The 20,811-nt window shown below is 47.3% G+C and overlaps 1 protein-coding gene across 2 annotated transcripts; it reads left to right on the top strand.

Annotated features, from left to right (window-relative positions):
- Positions 1 to 355: 355 nt before the first annotated feature.
- Positions 356 to 18,940, top strand: CPNE9 (copine family member 9). Of its 2 annotated transcripts, XM_078075476.1 has the most exons (20): positions 356 to 692; positions 1,236 to 1,276; positions 1,391 to 1,437; positions 1,549 to 1,652; positions 2,152 to 2,188; positions 2,689 to 2,765; positions 6,434 to 6,497; positions 6,613 to 6,716; positions 6,963 to 7,067; positions 8,467 to 8,508; positions 8,827 to 8,902; positions 9,011 to 9,064; positions 9,476 to 9,537; positions 10,260 to 10,306; positions 11,215 to 11,396; positions 11,655 to 11,782; positions 15,614 to 15,716; positions 16,311 to 16,368; positions 16,751 to 16,824; positions 18,540 to 18,940. In XM_078075476.1, the coding sequence occupies exons 1-20, from the start codon at positions 625 to 627 to the stop codon at positions 18,723 to 18,725; spliced, it is 1,659 nt and encodes a 552-aa protein (XP_077931602.1). In that variant the 5' UTR covers positions 356 to 624; the 3' UTR covers positions 18,726 to 18,940. The 2 variants fall into 2 exon arrangements, with proteins under 2 accessions (XP_077931602.1, XP_077931608.1); XM_078075482.1 differs by lacking the exons at positions 356 to 692; positions 1,236 to 1,276; positions 1,391 to 1,437; positions 1,549 to 1,652; positions 2,152 to 2,188 and adding an exon at positions 2,315 to 2,410.
- Positions 18,941 to 20,811: the final 1,871 nt, after the last annotated feature.

The raw sequence follows: 20,811 nt of genomic DNA, 5'->3' as shown, positions 1-20,811 counted from the left end.
GCTAAGTCCTTTATGTGGATTATCTCAAAATTTTACAACACCCCAAGTAGGTGCTATTCCGGCTTTCACTGATGAGACTGAGCCACAGAGATGTTGAGTAACTTGCCCAAGGTCACACAGCTAATAAGCATAAATGTAAAACTCCTTCTATTTGGAGACCTAGGCAGGGCGGAAGTGGGAAGGGGAAGAAGCAGACTGTTCAGGGAGCAGCTCAGGAAGAGGAAGCGTCCCCAACGCCCACCAGGTGCCCCAAACCCTTCAGTACCGCGGACAGTTCTCAGAAGGTTTTTGGATTTCGTCTGGGTGAAATGCGCTGGGAGGACTCTCCCACGGTCTGGGCTGGATTTGGGGTCGGGGTTAGGTTCCCGGCCGGCTCGAGGCTGCTCCAATGGGGCGGGGGCCACCCGCAGGGCCGGGCGGGGCTAGGTTACCATCTGGAGTCGCTGCCGCCGGCGGCCACAGTCAAGGAGCGATCGCGGGAGTGCAAGCAGGGCTGGAGGGAGTGCAGCCGCCGCCGCCGCTGCTACCGCGGCGGCACATGGACCAGCCCCGCCGCTGCCGCCGCCCCTAGCCCCGGCGACCCCCGTCTCACAGCCTCCCGCAGCTCCGGCCACTCGATCAGCCATGTCTCTCAGCGGAGCCTCTGAGCGCAGCGTCCCGGCCACCAAGATTGAAATTACCGTGTCCTGCCGGTGAGCCGCCACGCTGGGGAGGGCGTAGGCACTGCCCCTGCCCCAATCGGCTGTGGGGCTTGGAGCGGACAGGGGCCAGACCCCCGGGGAAAGAAGCATCCAGGGCCGGAAAAGCTCAGATTCAGACTTAGGAGAGTCTCTGGCGGGTTCGGGGAGGGGGTTTCTTTGAACAGCTCCACCCGCAAATGAAAGCTCAGCCTGCGGGTTCAAGGAACGGGTCATGGGGATCCAGTAGGATCTGGGCCTCAGGAGGACAAAGTTCTGGGGCTAACCCTCTTTCCTGGGCCCTTGAAGACAGGGTGGACGCATAGATAATGAGTCTTGAGCTGATATTTCCGGTGCTGTCCAGGGTGCTGACAACGCGGACCCTCCTCCCCACCCCCCCACCCCCAACCCCAACAACTCTCCACTGGGTGTAGTAATGAGGCAAGGAGATGCGATTTGAGCCCCATGCCTCCCCCGGGTGCCCAACTCAGGGCAGAGTCGAGGCACTGGGCTCCAGAATGACCCACCCTCTGTCCCTCTGTCTGTCGCTTTCTCTAGGAACCTGCTGGACCTCGACACCTTCTCCAAGTCCGACCCCAGTAGGAGGCGCCAGGGACGGGAGGGGGAACTAGGGTCCGAGCGCGACTGAGGGGTGGGGAGAGGTTCAGGGCAATCTTACATCCTTCCTTCCCCGCCTCCACTTTCGCCTGCAGTGGTGGTGCTTTACACGCAGAGCCGGGCCAGCCAGGAGTGGCGAGAGGTGAGTCCAAGAGCCCTCTCCCAGCCAAGAGCCGCCCCCCCACACCCCCCACCCCCCGCGAATCACCTGCCCCCCTGACCGCCCCGTGCTAACTCTCCGCCCCCTATCCAGTTCGGACGGACAGAGGTGATTGACAACACGCTGAACCCAGACTTTGTGCGCAAATTCGTCCTGGACTACTTCTTTGAGGAAAAGCAAAACCTGCGCTTTGATGTGTGAGCCCCGCCCAGAATCCCGGGTTGGATCCCCCCCGCCCCCGCCCCCCCGACCTGGATCCACACAAAATTCTGGCACGCTCCTCCCCAGCCCGGCCTCCCAGCCTGGCTCCTCCACCAGGCTGTTTGGTCCCATTCCGAAGGCCTCCACTCTAGTCTTAGCTCTGTCCCCAAGTCTAGCTTGGCCCTGTCTTTAGGTCAGATCCAATCCAGTTCACTCCCCAGACCTAGCTGGGCCCAAAGCTTTGCACCCTAATTTAGCTCAGGCTCCATCAAGGCCCCTGCCCTGGTATGACCCCACCCCCAGCAGGCCCCAGACTTGGCCTCATCCCTGACTTTCTGTGACCCTGACTCCTGCCCTAAAGGAGATCCTGACTGAATTTGGATCCAAGGCTGCCCCTCATTCTACCTACAATCTTAACCAGTATTCAAAACACGACCCCTTTTCCAGGCTGTCTTTCACCAGCCCCCCCTTATGCTGGTTCCACTCTCTTCCCAGATACAACATTGACTCCAAAACCAACATCTCCAAACCGGTGAGCAAGCGTCCCCTCGCGGGCTGGCCAGGCACACGGGAGGCGCTCAGCGTGTTAAACAACCTTCCTTAGAACCCTCCTACCCCTCAACCCCAGCTCCACCTTCTTGGGCCCCAAACCCACCCTCCTGGCCCTCCTCTCATGCTCCTGCCTCGGTTTCCCACCCATGCCTTTTACTCACTGTTCCTCTTCCTTCTCGGCCACCTGTGGGACACACAGAAGGTGAGGCTGAACGGGGCTGGCTTTGGGATGGTGGGGTGTGGAATGGAAGGTGAGGTGTGGGATGGCATTGTGGAGAGCAGCTTAAACTGACAGCAGGACCAAGAAGCAGAATTGGCCTAGGGACTCCTTCCCCCTCCTTTAAAGCACAGGCAGGGCGATGCTTCTAGCGTTCTGCCATCCTGGAACACACTGGTCGGTGCAACAGTATCACCAGGGCTAGGCTGGGACTCTGCATCCCCAGCCCCTCCTGGCCTTCTTGACTCCATGTCCTGGTGCAGGATTTCCTGGGACAAGCGTTCCTGGCCCTGGGAGAGGTGATCGGAGGCCAGGGCAGCCGTGTAGAGCGACCCCTCACGTGAGCTGAACAAGAAGGGGTGCTGGGGAAGGGTGGGTGCCCCCAAATTTTCCTCCCAAGGACACTGCTGACCCAATAGCTGTGAAGGCTGGGACTCCCCTGGTTGGGAGACTTCAATGGCTCCCCTCATCTTCCTGGGAAAGACCAACCTCCAGGGCTCCGTTCAAGTCAGTCTTAGGCCTGATATGTCTTGTCTTGTCCTCTCTCTCTCTCTGTCTCTGTCTCTACATGTCTGTCTCTGTCTCTCTCACCTCACTCTTTTTCTAAGTCTGATTCTACCCTTAAGGTCCACTTCCAAGCTTTTTTCCTCCGGGAAGCTTCCCCTCACTAAATCAAGACCCCTGGAATTTCCACTGTATTTACTCACTAAATATTTATTAGCATGTTTTGTATGCCATACCCTGTGCTAGGCACCAGGGACTCATCCATTCCATAAATACTATTGGGCATATACTCTATGTCGGCCACTGTTCAAGGGGCTTGGGTTGTAATGGTGAACATAACAAAGGTTCCTGCCCTTGGGGAGCTTATACTATAGAAAGTGGGGGAGAAACTACAAAATAGACATAACAAATAAGTAAATTATATAATATACTGGAAGACATTAAGTGCTATGGGAAAAAGGCAAAGTAGAGCAAAATTAGGAGGATTGGAAATGCTGGGTGGGTGGGACTTGCAATACTCTACAGAGTGGCTGAGTAGGTTTTATGGAGAGGTAACTTTAGAGCAAAGACCTGTAGGAAGTAAGGAAGTGAGCCATGCAGATATCTGGATGTGGGATGTTCCACGCAGAGGAAGCTGGCCAGTGCAAAAGCCTGATATGTTCACAGAGCAGCAAGGAGGCCAGTGTGGCTATAGCCAAGTGAGCAAGGAGGAAGAAAGGAGGAGACGAGATTGGAGAACAGTTTAGGGCCTTGTAGCTACTATAAAGACTTTAGCTTTTACTCTGAGTTGGGAGTCACTGGAAGGCTCTGAAGAGAGGAGTGACATGATCTGACCATGTTTTCAAAGAATAATGCTGGCTTCTGGATTGAGAATAAACCTTGCGTAGATGAAGATAGTACCAGGGATCCCATTGGAAGGCTATTACAGTAATCCAGGGTGGCAGCAGTGAAGGAAAGAAATGGTCAGATCTGGATATAACTTGAAAGTATAGCCAACAGATTCCTGACAGGTTGAATATGGATGTGAGAGGAGAAGAGGAGTCAAGGATGACATCAAACCCTTTGGCCTGAACACCTGGAAGGATGGAGTTGCCATAAATAAGATGGTTAAAAAAAAAAAGGGAGAAGTACATTGCAGGGGGATTTAATCAGGAGTTCATTCTGACTCCTGTTGAATTTAATAATTTTTATTAGACATCCTAGCAGATATGTCAAATAGGCAATAAGATCCATGAGTTGTAGATGCTCTTTCAGACTGGAAGACTAGATGAAATCACCAAAGGGGTGGGCAGAGAAAGAAAAGACCAAACACCAAGATTCCATGAATTGGAACTAGAAAAGGAGACTGAGAAGGAGCATTAATGAAGTAGAAGGAGGACCAAGAGAAGGGGTGTTGTCCTGGAGGCAAAGTGAAGTTTGTGTATTGAGGAGAGAGTGACCAGCCATGTCAAATGCTGCTGCATGTCTGAAGTTCTGAAGGAAGAGGTGGGGGTGACAGCCTGGTTGGAGAGGTTTAGAAGAGAATGGAAGAGAGGAATGAAAGTCAAGAAATCTTCCAAGGGGTTTTGTTGCAAAGAGAAGAGAAAAGGAGGGTTAGGAAAAGGAAGTGAGGTCAGAATAGGTTTGCATTTTTTAACATGAGAAAAATTATACCACATTTGTATGTTAAGGGGAATGACCCAGTAGAAACTGAAAAATTGACATAATAAAGAAAAAAGGAGAGAATTGCTGGAATGATGTCCATGTATAGGCAAGAGGGTGTGGAATGTAGCACAGAGTGGAGGGATAAATAGGCACACGGATAGTCATTTATAGCAACAGTTGCGTGGGTGAAGATACTGGAGGCAAGGTAGGTGTGGTGGTAGGTCTGTGGACATTCTCTTCTGGTTGCTTCAGTTTTGTCAGTGAAGTAGGAAACAAGGTCATTGGCTGAGTGAGGACGGGGGAGGAGGCTTTCCAGGTTTGAGAAGAGAGGAGGAGTGAAACTGCCATCTAGCCGAACTGGAGAGTGAAGTATGATTAAGGACCCTCTTGAGGTTTGTGGTCATGCATTTAAAATGAGACCAGTTAGGGGCGGCTGGCTGGCTCAGTCAGTAGAGCATGTGACTCTTGATCTCGGGGTCATGAGTTTGAGCCCCATGTTTAGTGTAGAGATGACTTAAATAAATAAGATGTAAAGAAAAAAAAAAGTGAGGCCAGTTAACAAGATTGTGTGTTTTCCTCTGGCCTTATTCAGTTGCACAGGTGCAGTACAAGCTAGGCAGAGAATTGGATTTAACTAGGGCTGTGGTTCTGCCAAATAAGTGTACTGAAGTGACAGAAAGGCAATGGATAAGAGGTAGGATGCAAGGGAGCGATTATTATAATCATTGACTGGAATTCACACTGGGTAAGGAGGTGAGGGAAAACATTAAGGGGGCAAAGAACAGAGAAAGCAGTAAGATCAGAGACTTGGTCCTCCTGGGTGTGCAGGTGAAGAGTCCCTATACTCCTTACACTCTTTTTAAAGCACAAAGAGTCAAAAATTGAAAGAGCCAAAGAAATGGTTCAACATTCATGTCAAAGATGGGAAAAATCACATAATAAATTGGAGCCAGGACTTGAACCCAGAACACTTCTGACCTAGCTTTCTCTCTGCCACACTTGGGATCCCTTTGGGGTCAGGGTTCACAGGCCCATATCAGCAAGGTCCCTGACCACTTGGAGACCCAAGGCAAGGCAATTTGGAGATGGGTGTCCTAATAATATGTACCCTTCAAATACATGGAAGTGTCCCTTCTTGGGTCAGGAGAGGATAAGGCTTCCCTTGTCTTTTTTATTTCACTCTTCACATTTTATTTCACTCTTCAAAAGCACAGCATCTTTGATCTAACAAAACAGCCTTTTGCCCTGGGTCTGGATAGAAAATCCTCTCCCTCATTCAGGACTGCTACATCACATTCTACTTGCCTATTGGCTTTGACATCCCACCTCCCTCTGGAAGCTCCCCAAGGGTACAGTCTAACAGAACTGGAGAGTGCCAACTGGCCAATTCATACCTAGCACAGTGCCTGACATATAGTAGATACCAAGGTCTGCTTTGAGAAATTTAACCACCTTCATATCAATAAAGCTTCCCAATTGCTTGTCCTTCCATGCACTCATTCAGATCTTTTCACAACCCTGACAGGTAGGCATGATTCCCATTTCATAGTAGAGGAAACTAGGACCCCAAAAAGAGGAAATAACTTACTCAGGACTTTAAATCCTATGTCTTTCCCATGCTACCATTATAACACGTCCACCTAGGCCAGATTAGCCCCTTCCTTTCAGACTACAGACCACTTCCCTATCAAAGTCAGGTCCTTCCCCACAAGGAACCACACAGGGCAGAAAGGGATACATTTAGGGGACTGTCAGGAAATGGCATATTGAATCCCCTGGCCCACCTAATCCCAGATTAGCTACCCCATTCTTTGTTGCCTACTCTCACTCCCCTGACAAAGAGGCTTTTTCTGCTTCCAGGGGTGTACCAGGCAAGAAGTGTGGGACCATACTGCTGACTGCAGAGGAGCTTAGCAATTGTCGGGTCAGTAAGGGCCATATACTAGACCCACAAGGCTCCCTTCTCTCCTAAACTCCCTTTAGTGGACTGTTTGACGCTATGAACAATTTGGGTGTCAACAGCCAAATTTCATCCCTAGGACATTGCTACCATGCAACTTTGTGCAAACAAGCTGGACAAGAAGGATTTCTTTGGAAAGTCAGACCCCTTCCTTGTGTTCTATAGGAGCAATGAGGATGGCACGTGAGTTAATGTCTTTTCCAGTGGCACCCACCCCTGCCCTGCTGTGACCATGGGCCCATTAGGGCTCTCAGGCTGGATGTGGGCATCTTAAACTCTACCAGGACCTGAGCTCAGAATTCACTCAAGGCAGCACACAATATGTGCTTAACAAGTGGGGAAATCCCAGGAATCTCCAATAGTATGAGGCCCTATCTCTGGGCTCAGTCCTGCCCCAAGGCAGGTTCCAGTCCTCTTGCTCCTCTCCAGGTTCACCATCTGCCACAAGACGGAGGTTGTGAAAAACACATTGAATCCTGTGTGGCAACCCTTCAGCATCCCTGTGCGGGCATTGTGCAATGGAGACTATGACAGGTCTGCTTCAGTGTAAACTAGGAAGTAAGGGAACAAGGACATGAGAATGGGATTCCTGAGCCCCAGACAATAGTTTTGGAGGATCCTGCCTGGTGAAACAGAGTTTCAGGCATGGAGATAGATAGATGGGGAAGCAAATGGATGGCCACATAGATGGATAGGAGGATGGAAGGGTAGATGGGTAGATGAAAGGGCAAATGAACAAATGAATAAACAGATACATGGGTGGAGGGTCAGATGGATGGATAAGCTGGTGAATGAATGGATGGGTATATGGATGGATGTGTAAAAGGACTGGTGGGTAGAAGGGGAGATGGATGAAAGGGTAACAGATAAGTGGATAAGTGGACTGATGGGCAGATCAGTAGATGGACAAATGATGGATAGATTAATGGATGAACGAATAGATGGATGGGTATATGAGAGATTGTTAGATGGCTGGAGAGGCAGAGGGATGACTGAAAAAGCAGGAGGATAAATAGGTAGAGCAAAAGGTGGATTGGTGAATGGATGGTAGATGGATGGAAGGACCAGTAGATTAATTAGTTGATTAATGAGTGTAAAGTAGATGGATAGGCTGACCATATGAACTAATAAATGGACAGTCTGAAGATAGGTAAGTGGGTCAAAGGATGGATGGGCACATACATGGTTGGTTATGTAGGTGAATGGATGATCATATGGACAAATGTGATAGATGGGTGTTTGGTTAGATAGCTGAATGGACAGAGAGATGGATGCTTGCATACATCAGTAAGTCAGTGTATGCCTGGATGTATAGTTAGATGGGTGAATAAAGATAGGTATTAAAAAGTAATTAGGTTGGCTAATGTATGGGTAAGTGGGTGGCTACATGGATAGATAGTTGTAACTGCAACACAGATATATGGACATATAGGAGGACTTAGGCATAGTACTTAAGAACAAAGTCTTTGGAACCAGGATGTCTGAGTTTAAATCTCAGCTCACTCACTTACTAGTTATAGTCCTTAGTCAAGTTACTGTTTTTTTGCACCTCAGTTTCCTTATCCAAAAATAAGAATAATAGTATTTACTTTATAGTAAGTGCTTACTTTTTAGGATGGTTGTTAAATCAAATGAGTCAATCTACAAAAGCACTGGTAACAATGCCTAGAATATAGTAAGACTCAACAAGTAGTAGTAAAGAATAGTAATAGTGGTACAAATAGCAGTGGAAGAAATAATGGCAGTGGCAATAGATAGTTGGGTATGTGCATGGACTGATGAATGAATAAATAGGTTGGATGGACTGATGGGAGGAAGGCTGAAGGAAAAACAGATGCGTGTATGGGAGGATGATTTGTGAATGGTTAAGTAGGTGAGGGTGTCTCTAGGATTTATCATACACGTTAGCCTATGTTTATCTCCTGCATTTCAGAACAGTGAAGATTGATGTGTACGACTGGGACCGCGATGGAAGGTAGAACTGCCCCACATAGTACTGTCTTCTTTTGTAGTTAATTTAAACAGCTTCCTATAATACGTAGTACATTCACTAGGAAACCAAAGTGGTCTTGGGAGTCAAGAAGGGTGATAATAGATGCCAGGACCTTGAGTACAACTGACCCTCTCAGTTGGATCTTCCTTCTCTCCCCCTTAACTTGGCCTCTCTTCTGGCCCCAACCCCAGTGCCCTGCAGCCCAAGTAGAGGCAAGGGATAATGGGGGCAAAAGACTAGTTTCAGGGCTGGCTCCAAGCCAACAGTAGCTGCTGCTCACCCACCCCGGCCTCACTGCAGCCATGACTTCATCGGTGAGTTCACCACCAGCTACCGGGAGCTGAGCAAGGCCCAGAACCAGTTCACAGTGTATGAGGTGAGAACTCCAGCCCTGTCCAGGTTGCCCAGGCCCTCCATCCCAGCGTGCTCAGTCTGTAGCCCCCTTCCTCTGTTTCCCACCATCACTGTTATCTTCTTCACTCAGGTACTTAACCCTCGGAAGAAATGTAAGAAGAAGAAATATGTCAATTCAGGAACTGTGAGTGTTCCCTGGAGCTCTGGCCCTCCCTAGATCCTTCTGTTTCTATTCCCACTGACATAGTATGATGAATGTTGGGGGAAGGCTGTGGGCACAGATTACTTGGATATAGTAACGTTGGGCCCAAGGTGGCTCCATTTAAGTTTCTTTTGTTTTCTTTTGATTTCTCACCTGAGGAAAATTGTTTGCTCATTACTGTTTTGCAGATTTTTTTTAAACTTAAGTTGTATTTCCCAATTTAATACACTTTTGAAAATCCAAATATGTTTCTGACAGCTTCCTCTTTTTTGCCCTTTCAGAAATTAGACAGGGTTGGGGAGTGTGCAGTAGGGGGTGGAATCATGTGCCTCTCTGCCTTCTGCCACCCAACTGCCCTTTCCAAAGTAGCAGGGCTGTCTCTTTGCCCCACAGGTGACGCTGCTCTCCTTTTCTGTGGACTCTGAATTCACTTTTGTTGATTACATCAAGGGAGGGTGAGTCACAGGCCAGGTTCTGGGCTGAAAGACCAGCATTGAATTAGTTACTCCCAGTTCTAAGCCTCAGTTTTCATATTTATGAATGGTTAGGGTCCATGGAGATAAACTTTTAAACACTTGGCAAACTATAAAGTGCTCTGTAAAATGCATAATGTTGCCCATCTTAGTTTTCTTCATGAAGCTGACTTTCATCCCTAGCTTCCAGTCCTCCCACAGGAAGATGCGAGACAGGTGGTCTTCAAAGATGGCCCCAGTAACCTGACTGGGGTCCAAATAAAAATCATGGCCAGGCAACAGGAAGAGGCCAAGAGAGAGGGAAAACCCAAGCAGGACATTCCTTTTGGCTCAGTAGTGGTAGGCAGACGTGGGTAAAGTACTTTGCTTCTCTGAAGCTCACTTTTCTCCTATGCAAAATGGAAATGTTAATTACTACTTCAGGGCTATAGTAAAGATTAAGTTAAATGACATAAATTACATACACTTGTCACACAGTAGGTATTTAATTCTGCTACCCAGAGTGTGCTCCATGGACCAGCAGCATCGGCATCATCTGGGAGTTGGTTAGAAATGTAGAATTTCAGGCTCCACACAGATCATCCACACCAGAATCTGCATTTTAACACTATCTCCAGGTGATTCGTATGCACACTAGTGTTTGAGAAATCCTGATATAATAAGTATTTGTCCCTCACTTCTCAACTGATCTACTTCCCCAACAGGACACAGCTGAACTTCACAGTAGCCATTGACTTCACAGCTTCTAATGGTGAGGCATGGATGGGGGAATGGGGTATGGAGGAATTCTAAGGAATTCATTAGGGATTGGCCTGGATTCTGACCTGGGGATAAGAGTTCACCTACTGAGGGGTGCCTGGGTGGCTCAGTCGGTTAAGAGTTCACCTACCCAGTAAGCCCAGTCTTGAGGCAAAGCCCAGCCAGGCTGGTACTGGGACAGGAGTTTTGGGAGGAGATTATTGGGTATAATGGGGGACAGAGGGTAAAAGAAAAAAGGTGTGTCAATTTTAAAAAGTTGAAAGGAGAGATACCTCAAGAAGTGGATGAGTAAATGAATGGATGGGAAATAAAAGGAGTGTAAGGAGAAATGAAGCAGTAAATGTGAGTGAGTAATGACTGGGTAGGTAAATAGATGAATAAACCAAGTAGGTAGTTGGGTTAGTGAGTGAGTACAATAGGTTGGACAAGTGGATGCATGAATAGGCATGCAGGTGGACAAATGGACAGATGTTTAAATTGGAGAAATAACAGGTAAGTAGATAGGATAATGAATGAGAGTGGATAGGTGGATGAATCCATATGAAGACAGAATGAATGGAAATGAATAGGAATGATGGGTGGGTGGTAGTTGGGTAGATACTGGATAAGAGAATGGAGAGGAAGATGGCTAGAAATGGATGGGTAGATTGAAAGATGGATTTATGTCCAGTGGATGGGAGAATGGATATGTGGGTAAGTGGATAAATTGATTGATAAATATAGGGGTTGGTGGATGGATAGATGGATAAATGAACATATGGACGACTGGGCAAAATAATGAGGGAGTACATGGGTAAAGAGTGGGTGAATGGATAAGCGGTCGGATGTATACATGGATGGACAGGTGAATAGATAAATGATCAAGGTGACCATGAGGCTGGGGGTCCTGTGTCCCTACAGGGAATCCTCTGCAGCCCACCTCCCTGCACTACATGAGTCCCTACCAACTCAGCGCCTATGCCATGGCCCTCAAGGCAGTGGGAGAAATCATCCAGGACTATGACAGTGACAAGCTCTTCCCAGCCTATGGCTTTGGGGCCAAACTGCCTCCAGAGGGACGGATCTCCCACCAGTTCCCCCTGGTATAGTATAGGCCAGAGCCTACGCTCCATGCCCTGGCATCTGGTCCACTCAAGTTGGTGAATTTCTTCTCAGGATCAAGTACCTGCAGAGGACCTGGAAACTATGAGAGGGGAGCAGAGCAGGGAGGGGAGCAGGGCTGGAGTTTGGAGGGGAGCATGAGAGAGAGAGAGATGGAAAAAAGAAGGAGTGAGCTGGGATCAGAGTACTCCTGGGTATACGCAGCATGGTTCAGCCTAGCAAGGCATCTTTCCTGACAGAACAACAACGATGAGGATCCCAACTGTGCGGGCATTGAAGGTGTGTTGGAGAGCTACTTTCAGAGCCTGCGCACAGTGCAGCTCTATGGGCCCACCTACTTTGCTCCTGTCATCAACCAGGTGGCCAGGTAAGGGAACTGGGTGGGGGCTGGGAGAACTGAGGGGACCCAGACAGGGGACTGACTTCCCAAGGATAGTCAAGACCACTCTTAGGTGAACCTGGGCTTTGGCGAAAGGGTAAAATTTTCAGTGTTGGCCAGGCTCTGATATAAAGAGATAAATGCCTTATTCTGGGGTAGAGAGGGTGTGAACAAACTACCCCAACCCCACTCTTTGGGAACAACAATTCAGGCCTCAAGTTTGGGGAAAAGAGAGATGGTCCTATAACACCATAATTAAGGCACAAGCTTTGGCATCAGACCTGGCTGCACCCCTCACCAACCATGTGACCTTAAGCAACTCAGCCTAAGTCCCCATTTTATCCCTACAAATGGGTATAAGGATAACAATAGCACTTCTTTATAGGGTTATTGGGAGGTTAAAATTAGATAACAAATTAAGAATTATTAGCACAGTGTCTGGCCCATAGTAAGTGCTCAATAAATGGTAGATTAAAAAATAGGAAAGTAACTTCTAAAAATAAAAGAGTAACTCCAGGGGCGCCTGGATGGCTCAGTCAGAAGAGTCTGTGACTCTTGATCTCAGAGTTGTGAGTTGTTTTGTTTTTTGTTTTTTGTTTTTTTTTAAGATTTTATTTATTTATTTGACAGAGAGAGACAGCGAGAGAGGGAACACAAGCAGGGGGAGTGGGAGAGGGAGAAGCAGGCTTCCCGCTGAGCAGGGAGCCCGATGCGGGGCTCGATCCCAGGACCCTGAGATCATGACCTGAGCCAAAGGCAGCCCCTTAACCGACTGAGCCACCCAGGCGCCCCTCAGAGTTGTGAGTTTGAGCTCCATGTTGGATGTAGAGATTACTTAAATGAATAAATAAATAAACACTTAAAAAAAATAACTCCAAATTTTCAGAATAAAAAAAAAACAAGATCACATATCAAATCACTTTTTAAAAGGCAAATAAAATAAAATGACAGAACTAAAACCAAACATATGTCACTAAACATAAATTGGATAAGTTCACCTATTAAAAGAAAAAGATTCTCTGATTGAATAAAGCAATAAAATAATAAGTAAATCCTACAATATGCTGAATAGAAGAGACCCAGCTAAAACAAAGTACCTCAGAAAGCTTGAAAGTAAAAAGATTAAGCAAAAAAAGAGAATACAAATGGAAGGATTTCAGGGAGGTTTATATGCCTATAGACTTCCCTTTTCCCTGATAAAGATTGTTTATGTAATTCATAATGAATATAATAGTTTCTTTCAATTATGAAAGTAACATAACATTGCTGTAAAAAATTTCAAGGATGGAGAAATAAAATAAGAGATCACCCAGAATACTGCCCATGGGAATATGGATGCATATACAGTTCTTGACAGAGTTTTCCTTATGAATCCATAATTGCAGTCAAATTACATGCAGGGGGGGCCTGGCTGGCTCAGTCAGAAGAGCATGCGACTCTTGGCCTCGGGATTGTGAGTTCAAGCCCCACATTGGGTGTAGAGATTACTAAAAAATAAATAAACTTAAAAAAATACATGTAATAGTTCACTACTGATTTTTTCACTTAGTATTGGAGACTGAGCATATTTTTGTTGTTATTAAACAGATTTCTTAATTTTATCTTAGTTCATTCATTCATTCATTGAATAAACATTCAATAAAGAGGCAATGTAGCATGAATGTGGGCTGTGGAGCCAGACTAACTAAGTCGATACACCCACCCTACCACTCCCTAGCTGTGTGAATTTGAGCAAGACCCTGAACCTTTCTATGCCTGTTTCCTCAATTGTAAAATGATAATAATAATAGTAATATCATAGGGTTTTTGTGAAGGTTAACTAAATTAATATATGTCAAGCTCTTAGTGCCTGCCACATCATAACTGCTATAAGTGTCAGCTATTACTGTTACTATTATTATCATTATTACTATTCAAAGGGCATCTGCTGTATGCTCAGTTCTCTGCTGGGGCACTGGAGACTCACAGATGAATCACATCTAGTCTCTGCCCTTGGGAGCTCCCGCCTTGGTGCAGGAGACAGAAATATAAATAAATCATTACTTTCCATAGGCCAGAGCTTCCCAGACTTTCCCAGCAAGTTGCCTGTTGGCAAAGGCAAGTGATTGCTTCCCCCAGGGGAATCTTAGGGGCACAGCTGAAAGCAACCAGGCTGAAAATGTCTTTGAAGTCACCATATTTGTCTTAAAAATTCATGCAAATTTTACATCCTCCTCATGTTGTGTCCATGTTTGCTTTAATTTGGAGGAGAAAAAAGGTGTTTTAAGTATACTTAGAGTCATCGAGCTTTATCCACCAGATCATACAGTAGAATGGATGCTCCAGGTATCCTGTGACCTTGGGTCTCCCTGGGCACACATGCTGGTACCCTCATGGGTGTGAAAACCCATGTGGAAGGGCTCACAGCCCAAATTGGTGGGTGGTATCCTAGAAGGCAGAGGGAGAGGAGGGGAGGGTATAACCTAGTCTGAAAGACCCAAGGGAGCCTAACTTGTGGAGGGGAATTCTTAGCTGGGTCTAGAGGGCAAGTTGGACTTTATCAGAAAAAGAGATGCAGAGTAGGCCTGGCAGAAGGAACAGCATGTGAAAAAACAGAGTCATAAAGAGGCAAGCTCAGGAAACAGTAAACAGTAATATTATGACCAGAATGTACCACATATATGGAGGAGTATCTAAAGAACAGGCCAGGAATGGAGAGTGAAGGAATCAAGAGCTCAGGCTTTAGGCTTAGTTGGGCTCTTTTACTGAGCATTTGAAATGTAGCTTGGGTGAACAAGAAACCAAATATTTACTTCTATTTAACTTAATTAATTTAAATTTCAATAGTCACATGTGGCCAGGGTCTGCCTTATTGGATAGTGCAACTCCGTCCTTTCCAACCCACTCAGTGCCTAAGACTGGGAGTCAAGAGACCAGGATGTACCATGACCTTTGTGCTCTCTGAAGGTCTCATGTTTCTTATATGTAAAATAAGGGGACTGGACTCAATGGCTTCTGAAGTCCTTTTCAGATAGAAAAATCTTGGATTCCAAGATTGATGGTGAGAGAAGGGAAAAGGAGCTTGGGAGCAGCTGTTAGACTGGCTAAGGACCCAGCAGCATAGGCAGTGGGAGGTGGTCAGCAGAGGGGAGAAGGAAGAAAGAAGAAATGGGTGAGAAAGGGAAGAAAGGAGGCCTTTAGCCTTTGGTCTTGCCCTTGTATAAAAACCAAAATCTTCCTAGGGGCTGTCAAAGCCCTATGTGATCTGGCCCCTACCCCACCTCAGCCACATGGCCCACTTTGCTTCCCTCACTTTCTGGGCTCCAGACACAGTGGGCTTCCTTCAGTCCCATCACAAGGCCCTTATTTGTGCTGTTCCCTTTGTTCCTCCCCTTTGCTTAGCCTCTCCTTCATCCTTAAACATTGTTTCCTTAAAGAAGCCTTCATTGACCTGCTGGACCATGTCAGGATCCCCTACTAGACACTGTCATAGCAGTGTCCCTTTCCATCGCAGTACTCATCACAAGAGTAATTATACCTATTTCTGTGATTCTGGGATTAATGTCCGCCCTCGAGATGGCTGGGATGAATTTGTTTTTTCTCATTGTGTACCTCCAGTGCCTACCATAACACAGTAACTACCAAAGTAAGTTCTCCATAAATGTTACTGGAGGGGTATCAGGCAGGGGCAGGCATCCAGGTTTAGGGAAGGAGCATGAGCTTCAGAAACCCCAATCCTTGCCCACTGCTTATACAGTGCTGGTGGAAGCTTTAGGGGTAGGGTGTTCCCTTGGACTCTCTGGACTTTCAGCTGGATTCTGATCTTGGACTTTCAACCAGGACTGCAGCCAAAATCTCTGATGGTTCCCAGTACTACGTTCTGCTCATCATCACTGATGGGGTAATCTCCGACATGACGCAGACCAAGGAGGCCATCGTCAGTGTGAGTCTAAGGAGGAGGGCTTGGCAGGGAGGGGCACTGTTAATAACTATGAAGGGTTTGAGGTTTTACCCTACTTGCAAGCTAACAAATTAGCCCTCCAGTTTCATGGATGCTGGCAGAAGACACAAGATTCCTGGATTGGAGACAAAGGACTTTGTTATTCTCAGCCATAGTAGTAGCTCAATTATCAGCATTTGCTTTGATTCTAAGTCCCAGTTCCCACAAGATGTTGTGAGGAGGGTCAAATGACACCTGCAGTCACAGTGGGATGACTGTAGGTCAGAAACCCTGAGCTTAGGGTATCTGAATCTTTTATAATGGGCAGTAAGCATGCCTGCCCTTTGTTCTGGTGTGAGATACTTTATTAAACTGAATAGTAAACAAACCTGCCCTTTGCTCCAAAGGAACACACTATATCTTTCAAGGCTGTTTGATATGCAGACGTCCTTGAAAAGATAGTCTGAAACAAAGGGAATCAGTGCCTCTGCTTGCAAGATGTGCAGAAACATGATACATGCACAGAGAATTGTCCCCAGTAGTCACCTCCATTGTTATGATTGCTCACCCCAACCATTCAACCTCTTTCCCTCACAGGCCTCCTCACTGCCCATGTCTATCATTATTGTCGGTGTGGGACCAGCCATGTTTGAAGGTGAGTAGGATCATGGGTGTCCAAGAATGAGACCAAGAACTGGGGAAAATAGGGGAGGATCTGGGCACCCAGGCCTGTCTAACATAAAAGATAAAATGGATGCCTGTGTTGGACCTTGGCCAAGTCACAGACCTTCTCTGAACCTATTTCTTTATCATAACCAAGGCTGTTGATATGAATACTTCCTTCTTGGGGTTCCTTGGTGGATGGAATGCATGGGAAGGCATAATAACAACTCCATAACAGTGCCTAAAATTTGTTAGGACTTGAATACAACCACTAAATATTCTCATGATGACTCCGAAGTGGAGCTAACAAGGAGGGGGGTAGCATGGGTTTGGTGTGGGAGAGGGCAATCAGCTGAAGAGTGTCTTCTCTGCAGCAATGGAAGAGCTGGATGGTGATGACGTGCGCGTGTCCTCTAGGGGACGCTATGCAGAACGGGACATCGTTCAGGTAGATCTAACCAGGGAGAAATCATGGAGCCAAAAGGCACAGTGGGAAAGACAGGCTAAGTTGGCAGCCACTCTCCCATACTGTCTTCTTAATCATCTACCTTTCTCCCCATTACTCTTCCAGCTGTCCTGCATTCATTGAACAAATTCTTTTTGAGAAACAGGCAGGTTGCTGCAGCCATTCTGGATCCATAGTATAGAAGATCCCCAAAGCCCCCACCCTCTAGTGGAGGCAACCAATAATAATCACACAGCTAAATATCTATTAGATTGTGATAAGTGCTCCAGAGGAACAGCAAATGCCACTATGATATAGATATAGATATAGATATAGATATAGATATAGATATAGATATAGATATAGATATAGATATAGATATGTAGGTCCTATAACAGGGACCTGATTTAGCAGGGTAGTCAGGGAAGGCTTCTATAAGGAAATGACATTTGAGCTAAAACCTAAAGGAGGGTTGCTCTACCTAAACATTGCAGGTAGAGAAGCAGCACATGCAAAGGCCCTGAGGCTCAGAAGAATAAGCCCAAACATGGAAAAGGCGAGAGGCCAGGGGGCAGGATCCCAGGAAATGCGAAGAAGAGGGAACCAAGGCCTTGTTGGTTATGATGAAGATTTGGAGTTTTGTTCTAAAGGATTAGAAATCTCTTGAAGGATTTTACATAGGGGACTGAGATGGTCAGACTTGCATTTTCAGAGGAGCTCTGCTGCATGGAGGGTTGATAGCAGCAGGTTGAGAGAGATGGCAAGTAGACAGACCTGTCAGTGAAGAAGCCTTTGAAGTAGCAGAGGAGAGATGACTGGGATCTGGACAGGAATGGAAGCAATGAGGATGGAGAGAAGAAGCAGGTTCAAAAGATTATTTAAGAAAATTTTACAAGAGTTGATGCTTTGATTAAATGGTGATGAGGAGTGAGGAAGGCTTTAAGGATGACTCTCAGTTTTCTAGCTTGAGCAACTGAGTGAGTGATAGTCCCATTTATTGGGAAGGGGAAGGCTGGGGGAGGAACAGATTTGGAAGAAAGGGCCAGAACTCAGTTGTGAACACACTGGGTTTGAGATATCTAAGACAAGTGAATGGAGATGTGATATGGGCAACTAAATATGTGGCTCTGGACCTTAAAAAAGAGGCCAGGGATGGATGTATAAATTTGGGAGTCATCAGAGTACAGTTTTTAAAGTCATGGAAGTATATGAAATCACCCAGGAAGAGAACTGAGAGAGAGAAGTGACCAGGTTTAGGATCAGGTAGACCCCAGAGGAATGGGGGTGACAGGGAGGAGCATCCAGGAAGGAACGAGAAAATCCAGAAGAGTGTGGTATGTCAAGAGTGGGATGTGTCTAGTAGGAAGAGTATGGTCAAATGTAATGAAAAGCTAAAGAGAAGTCAAGCAAGATGAAGACTGACAATTATTGCCCACTGGACTGATTTGGTAACATAAGGGCTATTACACTGGCAAGAGCAGTGTCAGTACTGTGTGAAGCCAAACTGGAGTGGGTTGAAGGTGAATAGAAGGAGAAAAAGAGGGGGTGGGGAGAAAGTAAATGTGGAAAGCTGTCCAAAATGGGGGGGGGGGGGAAGAGATAGTGTGATATTTGGAAAGAGATGTTAGGGGTCAAAGAGGAAACCTCCTTACTGCTCCCCTTCCCATTCCTCTCTTCCCCGGCCATTACCCACACCTGGTTGTCTGTGCCTGTCCCAGTTCGTCCCATTCCGAGACTATGTTGACCGGTCAGGAAACCAGGTGCTGAGTATGGCCCGACTAGCCAAGGACGTGCTGGCTGAGATCCCAGAGCAGCTGCTGTCCTACATGCGCACCAGGGATATCCAACCTCGCCCCCCACCTCCTGCCAACTCCAGACCAACCCCCGCTCCAGAACAGCCCTGAGGAGCCTACCTATTCCGTAACTAGCAGCCTGCTTGCCTGCCCACCCACTGCTTCTGCTGAAAGCCAGAGGCACCTGGAGCCCTGGACCTTACTGAGTCCAGCTTAGAGGATCAGTGCTGGCTGGTCGAGCCCTCTGTCCCCTCACCCATAGAAGGGCCTGGCACTGTCACCACCTCCCTGCCTTCATGCCAATAATAAAGCTGATCTTTACTCCACCTCTGTCTCATGGTTCTTGGGGAAGGAGAGTGGGGGACCTGGGGGCCTGGGGCCACACCAAGAGAAGTGAGCAAAAATAGCTTCAGTTAGGGTTCATCCCCATCCTATCACCCATCCATCCAATCACTTCTTCAGACATTCTTCAAACACTTTAAGAAATGATAAGTGAAACTTTGTGTGCATGTTTTTTTCTGAAGAGAGGCCCATAGCTTTCATCAGGTTCTCAAAGGGATTCCTGACCTCAAAAGGGGTCAGCTTTCCAATGACTCTAATTGTGCTCTGATCCATTTGTTCTGAATCTTTTAATGAGGATAATAAAAACAGCTATATACTTGAGTATTCATTACATATGGAGGCGATTTACAAGCATATTCTTATTTAATCCTCACAACAATTCTGTGAGGTGAGCACTATATCTTATCTCCACTTTATACATCAGGAAACTGAGGCTCAGAAAGGTTAAGTCGCTTTTTGAAGAGAACTCATCAGTTTGACTCCAGATCCCAAGATCTTAACCAGCAAACATCTTCCTGGAGTGTTGCTTTTATTAGGATGTTTTACAGAAAACATTATTTATGAAAATACATACATTATAGTGGGTCGAATGCAAGGTTTGCATTAAGATATAATAGAAGCTTCCATTCACTCCGAGCTTTGCCCCAGAACCCTGGAAGACCCTTTCACGCTCTTCTTTGGATGGCAAAACTGAAGAGGCTCAGCAACAAGCATTGCCTAACAAGTGGACCCTTCCCAGCACCCAAGAACTGACCAAACCCCCAAGAACTGACAATAGTTTTTGAGCCCTCCTTTATAAATGCGGAATTTAAGGTAGGAAGAATTTAACAACTTGCTACTTGTTCACATAGCTACTAAGTGGCCCAGTCACATTAAAAACAATTGTCTGTTTTGACAGTCTTCCAACCTTCCACCCATAGCCATGATGCATTTCCCCGCCAACCCTAAAGGGTTCCCAGCATCTGAATCCCATTTTACCATGCACAAGTCTTTTCACCAGCCTCTTACACCTCCCCAAATTCGGCCCCTTCCTTCAGATCCACACCTTTCCTCCAGTCCTGCTCCTTTGCCTTTCCCAAGCTCCTTCCCTTTCCTTCAGCCACTCCCGTTATCCTTAACCTGGTCCCGCCCTTTCCTTCCAGCCCCGCCCCTTTACCTTTTCCACGCCCCGCCCTTTCACTTCAGTCTCGCGTCGTTATTCCCAGCTCTGTCCTTTCTCCCCAGCCCAACGCCTTCCAGGCCCATCTAAAACCCCTCCCTTTATTTCCCGAGGCCCACTCTTCTGTTTAGCCCCACCCTTTTACCCCTGTTCAGCCCCTATTCTCCTTACTGAGGCCCGCTTTACAGATGTCCCCGCCCATTCCCCGCAAACTCCGCCCCATGGACTGGTTTATTCTCCGCCAGACCCGCCCCACCCCTACCCATAACTCCGAGCCCTTCCTCAGGCTCCAGCCTGCGTCCCTCTTGCTCCCGGACCCGCCCCCAGCCCCGCCCCATGGCTCCAGCCCCGCCTCGCCGCCTTTCTCGGAGACCAAGGCCAGGTCCCTACTGCAGCCGAGGCGCCAGCAGGAGGGAGGGAGGAGGCAGAGGGGGAAGGGAGAAGGGCGGGCTCCTCAAGCCCAGCCCCGCGCTCACCGTCCGTGTCCGCAGATTCGCCACAAACGGCCCGACTACTCCGGATCCCGAATATCGCGTCTTCAGTCTACAGAAACTCAACTCTAAGATGGAGGTGCTAGAGAAGCCATGTGGGGCGTCCAGGGACTCTTTTGAGTCTCAGAGAATGGCCTCTCGAGACTCAGCAGGCGGGCGGGGATCTGTGGCGAAAGTGCAGCTCGACAGCGCCGAGGCGCCGAGT

Source organism: Halichoerus grypus, chromosome 1 (assembly GCF_964656455.1).
Source record: "Halichoerus grypus chromosome 1, mHalGry1.hap1.1, whole genome shotgun sequence".
NCBI classification, from domain to species: Eukaryota; Metazoa; Chordata; class Mammalia; order Carnivora; family Phocidae; genus Halichoerus; species Halichoerus grypus.
Note: the sequence above shows the minus strand (reverse complement) of the source record. Positions and strands in the feature narration are given on the sequence as shown.